The sequence below is a fragment of the Pangasianodon hypophthalmus genome, chromosome 19, assembly GCF_027358585.1.
Source record: "Pangasianodon hypophthalmus isolate fPanHyp1 chromosome 19, fPanHyp1.pri, whole genome shotgun sequence".
NCBI classification, from domain to species: Eukaryota; Metazoa; Chordata; class Actinopteri; order Siluriformes; family Pangasiidae; genus Pangasianodon; species Pangasianodon hypophthalmus.
Window position 1 is genome coordinate 12,836,573 of NC_069728.1, and position 12,619 is coordinate 12,849,191.

At 39.5% G+C, this 12,619-nt stretch overlaps 1 protein-coding gene across 3 annotated transcripts in view; it reads right to left on the bottom strand.

Annotated features, from left to right (window-relative positions):
• lpgat1 (lysophosphatidylglycerol acyltransferase 1) overlaps positions 1–12,220 on the bottom strand; it is a 50,891-nt gene extending 38,671 nt beyond the window's left edge. The window contains exons 1-2 of one of the 3 annotated variants that reach the window (XM_026923826.3): positions 11,559–12,220; positions 3,054–3,306 (exon numbers count right to left, since the gene is read on the bottom strand). In XM_026923826.3, coding sequence (XP_026779627.1) covers positions 3,054–3,291 — 238 coding nt within the window. In that variant the 5' untranslated portion in view covers positions 3,292–3,306; positions 11,559–12,220. Of the gene's footprint in view, positions 1–3,053; positions 3,307–6,340; positions 6,726–11,558 lie in introns of those variants that run through there. The other 2 variants (XM_026923827.3, XM_034313934.2) reach the window with 2 other exon arrangements.
• Positions 12,221–12,619: the final 399 nt, after the last annotated feature.

Here is a 12,619-nt window from a genome sequence, read left to right on the forward strand (position 1 = left end):
AACAGAGAAAGCAGAACAGAATTCCATTCCCTGCTCATCTTTTTCAATAGGCATTTAAGCTGTTCAATAACCACTCCACTCCAAGCATTTCCCACAATTTACATTTCTGAAAGCTTAAAAAGAGCTGTAAATACTGCAGACATGTCCCTTTGTATTCCAAACTGCAAATCAAATGGCAAGCAAAAATTAACGGTTGATCAACCAAAGTGCAATACTAAAAGGTGTAGCTAACAAGTAAGAAATGTCCATCTCCCACCAAAAGTAAAGCCTATTTACCAAAACGAAGTCTCAAAAGACCCTCACCTCTAAAAATCCATGTACCATAAAAATGTCCATCTCAACTCACTCTGACAAGAAGTCCATTTTCCATAAAAGAAAAGTCCACCTATACCAGAAGAAGCCAATTTCTTATCACCCAAACCAAAAGTCCATCTCACCCAAAAGAAAAATTCAATCTCACCTGAATCCATCTACTCCAAAGATAAGTCTATCTCCCAAAAGAAAAGTCCATATCACCCAAAAGATTAGTCCATCTTACCTAAAAGAAGAATCCATCTCATCTCACCCAAAAGAACAGTCCATTTTCCCTAAAACTACACCAGAAGAAAATCTTCCCCAAAAGAAAAGTCAATCTCTTATCACTCAAAGCAAGTCACTCAATCTCAAAAGTCCATCTCATTCAAAAGAAAAAGTCCCTCCACCACAAAAGAACAGTGAATCCCAAAGATAAGTTCATCTCCCAAAAAGAAATTCCTATCTCACCCCAAAGATTAGCCCCATCTCATCTAAAAGAAAAGTCCATCTCAGTTCACAAAAATGTCCATCTCAATTCACCCAAAAGAAAAGTCCATCTCAATTCACCCAAATGTCCATCAATTCACCCAAAAGAAAAGTCCATTTCACCCATTCCAACTACCCCAAAAGAAAAGTCCATCTCAATTCACCCAAATGTCCATCTCAATTCACCCAAATGTCCATCTCAATTCACACAAATGTCCATCTCAATCCACCCAAATGTCCATCTCAATTCACACAAATGTCCATCTCAATCCACCCAAAAGAAAAGTCCATCTCAATTCACCCAAAAGAAAAGTCCATCTCAATTCACCCAAAAGAAAAGTCCATCTCAATTCACACAAATGTCCATCTCAATCCACCCAAATGTCCATCTCAATCCACCCAAATGTCCATCTCAATTCACACAAATGTCCATCTCAATCCACCCAAAAGAAAAGTCCATCTCAATTCACCCAAAAGAAAAGTCCATCTCAATTCACCCAAAAGAAAAGTCCATCTCAATTCACACAAATGTCCATCTCAATCCACCCAAATGTCCATCTCAATTCACACAAATGTCCATCTCAATCCACCCAAAAGAAAAGTCCATCTCAATTCACCCAAAAGAAAAGTCCATCTCAATTCACACAAATGTCCATCTCAATTCACACAAATGTCCATCTCAATCTACCCAAATGTCCATCTCAATTCACACAAATGTCCATCTCAATTCACCCAAAAGAAAAGTCCATCTCAATTCACCCAAAAGAAAAGTCCATCTCACCCAAATGTCCATCCCAACTACCCCAAAAGAAAACAGAATTTTACTGAAACATATTGTAAATATGACAAGGTGGTTATAGTGGAACATAGTATTTATTGTAATCTATGAAAAATAAGCTAAAGTAAATTTGGAGGGGTAATTGTACCAGAAAGCTAGAAGTGATACAAATGATACTGTTTTATGTAAAATCCATAAATAAGACTATCCCTGAGATTTTACGCAAACAGCTTATTTGCGATGTGGTTAAGCAACTATACGGACATTTGAGCTTATACTAGCTGAATAGGTGAAACCTCAAACAAAACATGGCTGAATGACTACATTTAGGGCAAGGGGAATATTGTGCAACTTAGACGTTTTACAGAAATATTCATTTGAGGAGTAAGGGTTATTGATTTGAACATGTAAAGGTAATTGAGGACAGCTGAAACAGCATGAGGTTTGGCAAGGTATACATGTACACCATCTCAAAGAAGTTACTAGAAAAGGGAATATAATAACTTCACACTATACAGCAGTTAGCTAATAGGCTAATTAATCTTTAGAGTAGCTGAAACCTGACATAAGACACAAAGATGCTTAAGACACATTAGCTCCAGCTGTACGTTACAGATAACTAAGCTAACAGGGATGATTTATTACATAATCATTGACTGTTACGTTTGTAAACTGACTGCGCTCAGCCATTTTTCAGTGTTCAATCTGACGCACGCTCACAGTACTTTATGTCTCTCAGCCACTGAGAACAACAATGTATGAACACAATAACAAAAACACCACTATCAAGATTTTTTTGTTCAAACACGCTCCATGTATTCTAGTGTTATATGCTGTGACATTTTAGTAAGAAAACAGGTGTAGACATGATCGCTAGCATATATGACAGAGCCACTGTGTCTCAGTGCAGTCACTTGGTAAAAGCAAAGCAGAATGCAGATAAATAAATCATTAATCAAGTAGTCTTTCCTTGTCATTCATCGCATATGTAACCTGCACTTTGCTCCCAGTTCACCATGACCAGCCTCGGGTGGTCATGACATGACACTTGTAGCAACTTTCATTCCAACTATTACATGCTAATATTTATTTCTGTCTTTTCCATAATCCATTGCCTAGTTTTTTCAGCAGATCGATTTCCCAACGGTAAAGTTTGACTACGCTTGTAAACACATTTAGATGAGTATCGTGTCCCCTCTGTCACTGAACAGACTGCACGTCTGGCTGAAGAAATCCATTCAGACTACAACAACAGAAGGAAATGGCAATACTGCTACTTCTTAATGAGGGGTTCTGAGAACTGTCTATATTTTCAGAGAAGATCTTATGCACATGCTCTGTGTTGCATTCTTTTAGTTGAAATCCTGGTACAATAACATCATCTAACATAAAATATTTCTATCATCACTATTATTATAGATAATGCAATTCAGTGAAACATTCTTTTACCTAGTAATGTACAGTATTCTAGGTATTTAAAAGCAGATTTGATTACCTGTGTATCCTGCACACCAGCCCCACGACGCCACCATGGCCAGTAGCCACCGGAACATGACGCCCTCGATGTGCCAGAAAGCAGAGCTGTGTACCATCCTCAGCGGCTGCAAGACGATCAGGTACAAGCAGTAGGATGGAATCGCCACGCAGTTATTGATGAACATGAAGGTGAAGCGCAGCAGAGCTTTGATGAGAATCCAGCCCAGTCTGCGCAGCTCTTCAACCAGCGGGGCCATTCTGCTACAAGCAAACTGCACAACATAAAGAATAAAGCACCAGTAAGGGAAGGATGTGCTGAGTGTATAAACATTAGGAATGAGCCAATAGCTATATAATTCCCTGCAATAATAATTAGTAAGGCTTCAAAATATTGTTATTTCCCCTGTGGTCTAATTGGAAAGGAAGCTGCCTAGGTAGTAGCAGTGTGACACAATGCCTGTGACTGTATCTGTGTAGTGCTCCAAATATTCATATCTGTACTCAAATATGAAAATATGAAGTGTTGTGCCATATCTCTATTTAAAAAAAAAAATCTTCTGGTTTAGGCTGCGCATACTCACTCCCCCTGTCAATCACAGCGACACTAGCCAATTGTGGGAGTCATGTATGCAGAAGAGGGTAGATAGCGCTTTCCTCCTGACTTGTGTGCAACTCAGTTTTTTTTTTTTTAAATCCCACTCACACAATACTATTTTTGTTTGTAATTGCTTGCGACATTTTCCAAGGAATTGAGTTTGTTCCATTTTCAAAAACATACACACACTAGTAGCCTAATTTAAACCACCTCAATCCTGACCTGAATTAATTCTGTAACTACATCGTTCATCATTACTTTAAAGAATATGGTCTTTCTCTGTCATGCAAGCTTTACAGTTGGCCGTTCTCTCATGCCCATAAGCTTTATATGTGACCGCTTACCCACACAAAAGTAAAAACCATCCGTTTGCGTGACTCTTTTGTTGCATCATGCGGGATCCCAGTGCCAATGCACGCTTCTTGTCTCAACCAGATTTCTGGCAAGCTCTCTTAAACAAACAAACAAACAGCGTGCCTCCTATTCGCATCTGTATTTGTATCTGCTTACTACACATCATCTGTTCATGAATAATGCATTCATATTTGCTTACATCCCTACTAGCTAGGCAAGATGTCTTGGGAAGAATTTGTGTGTAGTCCCACTATACAGACAGCTGTCTAGGGTCACTAATCCTGGACAAATCTGAATGGTCTTTTACCGTTACAATTCTACAGAATAACATGGGGGCATAAAGTAAAAATCAGTATTAGATGAAATTTTACACATTTTAAAATTTTAAAGTTTACACATTTCTTGTATAATAAAATAAGATGTATGAGCATATGTGTATAGTATGCATATAATAAGTGTATAACTAATGTACAATACAATGTGTATAATAAGAGTACTATTTGTGCATAACAATTGGATAAAATAGATTATGTGTTTTAATATAATATTATTAGTATTACTAGAACTGAGCTTTTAGAATCTATTGTCGGGCAGTTATTTGAAAATGAGATGTTCGAGATGTTCTCTTTTGATTAATATACATTTAAATCATTCAGTTTATCTAATTACAAAATGCACTCTCTCATTTTTAAAGATATCACCCCCCACCCCCCAAATAAAATAAGATATAATAAGATTATGAGATATGGGGACACAAATAATAATGTATTGCCTCTGTGAAGTGCCTGCACAAAATACCGCCAGTACTGCAGGCACAGAGCTACTGAAGTATTAACTATTACACCACTCTTGATTCTGATTGGTTAGAAGGTGTTGATCAACAGCAGCTCTGACAGTTGCAATGGCTGCAAGTCAAAATCACAGGTTTATACTAATGTGCTCATTTTAATATGTTAGCGTTTCTATAGTAACTACTAATTCACAGAGACAATTACACAGAGGCTAAATACACACAGACGATCCAAATAATCCAAGAGGAATAATAAACGTGTTAAAAAATGTGCTGTCATTTAACAAAGAAAATGACATTTCCTGTTAAGGGATTTTATTTAACATTTATGGAAGGAGTCTCCAGTGTCAGAGCTTTGTAACAGTCAGAAATAATGCTGGATTTGTGCTTTGCAGTTTTTCGGTAGTATGACAAGTTGCTATACTGAAAAGAGAGGCTGGTGAGAGAAGGACTGCTTAAAGCGGCTGTAAGTGGATAACAGTAACTGGATAACAGTAACTGGAAACTGATTAAAAAATAATAATAGTAATCTTAAAAAAATATAATCATTGGCAAATTGCTGTGGTATAAGAGAAATAAAACACTTCAGAATGTGCTGTTACTGAGAAATAATCAACAGTGGGGTGGGATCAGTAAGTCTGTTTCACGTTAGGTCACATCACATCACCCAGTTGCTGAGAAAATAAAGGTTCTCGGCAGTGGACTCAGACTTTCGAACTTACTGTACAGAGTCATCTGAAGACACGCCTTGGAAATAAAAGCTAATTTTATTGCCTAATGTGAACTCCATAATCGCCTACAGACTTACAGTATTATACATTCCCAGCATACTAAGCATCCAAGCAAATCTGATGGTTTGCACTACGGTTTGTTCAAAGAAGATATAAAAGTGCAGAGACGGTGTGAGGGCTCATCATGCCCCTAATTTACACACAGTCTAGTTAATCTCTGGTGTAATACCAGGGCAGATACAGCTAACTACTGGCCAAAGCATACCCTACTGATTGGCTGGGGAAAACTGTAATCAATGAGGCAGAATATGTTCACATTCACGGATATTACATTTTCACAAGACAATAACTTCCTAATCTTGTAATGCAGTTTAAAATATCACAACACCATTTTTACCATTTTAAAAATCTGTACAGAGATTTTTCTCAGATTATATCTGAAACCTTCCGCTCAAAGGAGAACAGAATTTTGACCTTTTGAATACGGATACTTATGCAAAAACAGCAGAAAAACTAAAAAGCTCTAAAAAGTGTGCACAATAACAGTATTGTGCATTACGAATACAGCAATATGCCAACTATAGCTAAAAGTATTTTACAGAGTCGTTTTAGATTTTAGTCTTAACAAAGCCTACAAAATCAAAGTGAAGTCCAAAATGTAGACGAGACAGAGTACGACAAAGGGTCAAGTTAACGATCAAAACACAGAAATATAGCTGGCATGCTTCAGTCATGTTAGTTAAATATATAGCAAAATAGTACATATTGCAAACCTAAGGATATTAAAGAGTATCTCAAAAGTGCTGTGCTGAGTTAATCTGAACCAAACAGCTCACCTACAGGGCTCTTCCTCTGTGTGTGTCCTCAGTGCTCAATAAAGACAATCACAGACAAACCCTCACAGCCCTATGCTTCTATCAGTTACGGCCTTAGACACGGCGACTTAATGATTAACCTGCAAGTCACTAACACACTTTGCTTTTTGAATCACTTAGCCATTACTGGAAAAGCGTGCAATTGTAACATAAAGAGGGAGGAGCAAGTTAGGTTCACTGAGGTGAGAGTTCACTGGTGCTGAAACACTGCGCAACTACACAATGTGATTCAAACGGCTTGGCGACACAACCAGCTTAAATACAAAGTTTTTTGTACAAAACGTTAGGCTGTCTAAATCGCGTTGTTCCATATAAGAAAGTTTAATATTTAAATAGGTTATATACAGATGAGTGACAAATTAAAGGAAATAAGGTAGCTTTGTTATGCTAAGGGGCATTTTATGGGCATGGCTGGTTTCTCCCATGAGACTGAAGAGTCACTGCAAATCAATACAAGTTTTTCTGATTCTATACTGATGGGAGTGGTCTCTTCCAGAAAGACCACACCCTCATCCACAGGACACGAGGGCTGCCTGAATGGTTTCATGTATATGAAAATGCTGTGGCAGATCTCAATCGAATTTGAACACCAATGGGAGATTCTGGCGTGACTTTTTAGACAGAATTGTGAACAGAATTATGTTTATCCTTCCAGTACAGCTCCAGAGACTTGCCAAGGCACATATAAGATTAATATATAGACACACACACACACACACACACACACAGAGTTTTTACTATTTGCATTAATGGAAAAATAACCCTTAATCTCTAACCCTAACTCTAGCACAAAACTCAATGTCCAATTATTAACCTCCAAGCATCAACGTCCAAGCGTCAATGTCGGAGACTCAGCCGCCAAGCGCCAAACTTGAAACGTCAAGCTCCAAGACTCATCCACCAAACAAACTTCCAAGTGTCAAGCATGGAAGAAATTTTGTCTCATGCTTGAGATTTTCATGTATGAACAAAAAGCTATTGTAAGGTTAGGGAACTTAGCAGAAGAATGGTAGAAACTTGTTTGCAACAGCCTGTGCTGTTCAGAGGATAGGAGGAAGCGGCTCTGTGTGTGTGTGGGTGTGTGTGTGTGCGTACGTGTGCTGGGGGGGAAGTTGGGGGGATGTTTACGTAGTAATATGAACAAAGATAGAAAAGTAGCCACTGTCCTCATGGATAAGGATGGCTAAGCAACAGTGCAGGTGGAATATGCATGCAACTATGGGGTAACTTGTTTAATTTGCCTTTTTAACCAATGAAATATGATTTTTTGGTCTGTAATAACCAATCACATGAGACAATAACCTATGTGAAAAGTTATATAATCTTTGCTTTTTCTACAAACTGGTGGAGATGATCTGAGGTCAGACTCCCTGGCTATGAGTATTGCAATAAAGAAATTTGTTCATGAAGAAGAGACCTCATTCTGTCTTAAGGTGAATTTCCATCACACAAGCTCCAAGCATCACCCTCCTAGCGTCACCCTCCATGCATCACCCTCCTAGCGTCACCCTCCAAGACTCATCCCCCAAGCGTCACCCTCCAAGACTCATCCCCCAAGCGTCACCCTTGAAGCGTCATCCAGCGAGACTCTACCTCCGAGACTCTACCTCCGAGACTCACCTTAGGTGTGATTTATACAACAGTGACTGTATGTGCAGACATCTGCACTGACATCTGCCAACACACTTGCACATAAAGTTAAAATGAACACTGTGGGGCAAACCAGGAAAAGGAAAAACAATAAAGAAATTCTGTTATTTCACTGTAGAAGAAGTAGTAAAGGACTAAAAGTGATAGCATACTTTTAGTGATATTTAGGACTTTTAACTCAGCAGGAAGAGAAACGAATCCACGAAATGGATTCCTTTTTAAATACTGTTAAATACTTCAGCTGGGTGGAGCCATAGTTATCTCTGCTGGAGTAGTCAAGCATGCCTGGAATGGGGGTTGGGGGGGTTGTCCCATGGTTCAGGTCTCAACCCTACTGAATACAGTGACCTCCTCAACCAATTAGCATGTGTGTGATGCACAGTACCACAGATTCACACAGAACAATAAAGGATTTTGGAGGTGCATGCTGGCTCCTCTGTGGACCTCTGCAAACTCTGCTTACACAAAAACTCCCTTTTTGCATCATAACACAGATACACAGAAATGCAGCAATATAAATGAGCTTTAACCTCCAACTCTAATCTTCACCAACACTAACTTTTAAACGTAACCCCAGTGGACCCCCAAACCTTAAACACTCCCCACAAATAAATACCACTAACCACAAATACTCCCAAACTACAAACCCTCCCCACAACCAAATACCACCAACCACAAATACCTCCAAACTACAAACCCTCCCCACAACCAAATACCACCAACCACAAATACCTCCAAACTACAAACACTTCCCACAACCAATCACCACCAACCACAAATACCTCCAAACTACAAACACTTCCCACAACCAAATACCACCAACCACAAATACCTCCAAACTACAAACACTTCCCACAACCAATCACCACCAACCACAAATACCTCCAAACTACAAACACTTCCCACAACCAATCACCACCAACCACAAATACCTCCAAACTACAAACACTTCCCACAACCAATCACCACCAACCACAAATACCTCCAAACTACAAACACTTCCCACAACCAAATACCACCAACCACAAATACCTCCAAACTACAAACACTTCCCACAACCAATCACCACCAACCACAAATACCTCCAAACTACAAACACTTCCCACAACCAATCACCACCAACCACAAATACCTCCAAACTACAAACACTTCCCACAACCAATCACCACCAACCACAAATACCCCCAAACTACAAACACTTCCCACAACCAAATATCACCAACCACAAATACCTCCAAACTACAAACACTTCCCACAACCAATCACCACCAACCACAAATACCTCCAAACTACAAACACTTCCCACAACCAATCACCACCAACCACAAATACCCCCAGACTACAAACACTTCCCACAACCAAATACCACCAACCACAAATACCTCCAAACTACAAACACTTCCCACAACCAATCACCACCAACCACAAATACCTCCAAACTACAAACACTTCCCACAACCAAATACCACCAACCACAAATACCTCCAAACTACAAACACACCCCACAACCAAATACCACCAACCACAAATACCTCCAAACTACAAACACTTTCCACAACCAAATACCACCAACCACAAATACCTCCAAACTACAAACACTTCCCACAACCAAAACACCTCCAAACTACAAACACTTCCCACAACCAATCACCACCAACCACAAATACCTCCAAACTACAAACACTTCCCACAACCAATCACCACCAACCACAAATACCCCCAAACTACAAACACTTCCCACAACCAAATATCACCAACCACAAATACCTCCAAACTACAAACACTTCCCACAACCAATCACCACCAACCACAAATACCTCCAAACTACAAACACTTCCCACAACCAATCACCACCAACCACAAATACCCCCAAACTACAAACACTTCCCACAACCAAATACCACCAACCACAAATACCTCCAAACTACAAACACTTCCCACAACCAAATACCACCAACCACAAATACCTCCAAACTACAAACACACCCCACAACCAAATACCACCAACCACAAATACCTCCAAACTACAAACACTTTCCACAACCAAATACCACCAACCACAAATACCTCCAAACTACAAACACTTCCCACAACCAAAACACCTCCAAACTACAAACACTTCCCACAACCAATCACCACCAACCACAAATACCTCCAAACTACAAACACTTCCCACAACCAAATACCACCAACCACAAATACCTCCAAACTACAAACACTTTCCACAACCAAATACCACCAACCACAAATACCCCAAAACTACAAACACTTCCCACAACCAAAACACCTCCAAACTACAAACACTTCCCACAACCAATCACCACCAACCACAAATACCCCCACACTACAAACACTAGCAACAGCCAAACACCTCCAACCACAAATACCCCCAAACTGCAAACAGCCCTCACAACCAAGTATCTCCAACCACAAATACCACTACATCCAAACACCCCTACATCTAAAAGCACTGCTCACCAATACCACCTACATTTAAAAAACCCTGACCACAAATACCCCTACATCTAAAAGCTCTGTCCATCCTACATCCACACCCACTTTACTTCCAAATACCCTAACCAGATATATCACAGCCACCAAAAATACTGTCTCAATCCAAAAGTCAAATTTTAAACAAGCTGATCTTGAATGCTCACTTTTCTAATCCCCAGATATCGCCTCAGGCCTGGAAATTAGCAAAACCTCTAGAACTTTAAAAGTTTAATCCCACCAAAATACTTCAGGCTCTTCACCCAAACAGCTTAACTCTCTTACCGTATAAAATGATTGTTGTGCTATAAATGACCAACAAATAAAATAAAATTCTCATTGTTACTCTCTCAAAAACTAGTGGGAGTTTGAGGCACTAAAACGGTATACTTTAAAAGTTTGCGGATACAAATTCTGAAAGAAAAAAAATTTTTTTTTTTTTTTTTTTTGAGGAAGAAGCAGCCAGCAAACGGCTAAGCGGTTAGCATAAAACATGGAAAAGAAGAAACTCAACAATGGCATTACGCGGCTTAGCATCGCTAAAACATGTATAATTAGTTGTGTTTGAGCACATAATTAGGTCAAAGGCTTTAAAATTTAAACAGGCAGTGTAACTAATGCTAGCTAACTAAGGAAGTAAGAAATGTGCCGCTTGTTTCTGAAAGACTGAAGGACGAAGCTGCAGTTGTGTTCAGTTGTGCAGGACTTTGAGGACTAGACCATTAGCAGCACTACAGACTTGTACAAGGTCACTAAAGCTAAACCGAGCTGACAGCTGGACAGGACACAGAATACTGTTTACTATAATCATGATCAAATCCAACATGACTAAAGCTAATCAGAGGTGGATCATCTGCCAGTCCCATGCACACAGGAAGCTTATTCATCCCCAGTGATCATAAAACGTAGAGGTCACAGCAATAATAATAATAATAAGAAGAAGAAGAATGCAAGGAAGAGAATTTCTGAGCATTGAAGCTCACTGGCTTTAACTGAGCTGTGTTAGTGCAGTTGATCTGGAGACAGCATTAGTACTCACAGTGGGTGCAAATGCCGGACGATGAAAGGAGAAAATGAGCCAGCTGAGAGGAGCTGGGCTAAACCACACACTGATGCAAAGTCACATGGAGATTACGATGATTATTCTAGATTAGATTTGATACAGCTAAATAATCCGGGCCGCTGAAGAAGTCGTTGCCATGTCAACCACGCCGGTGTGCACGAGCCCTTCCCGCTGCATCTGCTTTAGTCAATCGATCGATCAATCAATCGATCAATCAATCAATCAAAGCATCGATTAATCAGTAGTGCTGGAGTAATAATTTGTGCGATGCATCCAAGTGAGGTCTGAGCAGGAAGCAGACAGATGAATGAAGCTCCTCTGATGATGATGATGAAGATGATGATGATGATGGTGGTGCCGCTCGCTGATGTCAAATCCCCTCCAAAAAACTACGAGGTCGAGCGAAGAAAAAATATAATAAAGGAAGGTACAATTCCGTTATTTTTGCTCCCCGGATAAAACACCTAACGTTTCAGGTAAAAATGCAAATGGTCAAGATGAATAATTCGTAATTATCATTTTAATGAACGGAAAAGCGGAGACTTTTGCAGATGGAGGAGCGTCGAGTGAAAAACGCAACGGGCTGCTGCTGCTTCTTCTTCGTGCGCTTCTTCCTCCGCTTAATTCTTCTTCTTCTTCGCTCGCTCGCTCGCTCGCTCTATTGTGTGGGTTACCAGAGCAACGCGAGTCAATCTACCGCCACCACACGGCCAAACAAGGAACTAATCTTTGTTCTTTGCACATTTTGTGATTTCCAGCTTGATCAGATCCAAATAAATCACAGAAAGGATTTGATAAATATAAAATTCTCAGTTAAATCACGTGGATTAGAGCAGGAAAAAAGCAATAATACAGGGTGAAATATAGGTCACTCCAGCTGGGAGTGATGGTCAATGCTGTCCCTCAGCTTTGTAACCAATAACATCAACTTTCAATAAAAAAAATCACAGAAAAATGTGTTTATATTTATATGTACCACTTATAATCACAGCAAAGCATCTAAAGTAACACCTAATTCAAGTTTTAAAAAAAAATAC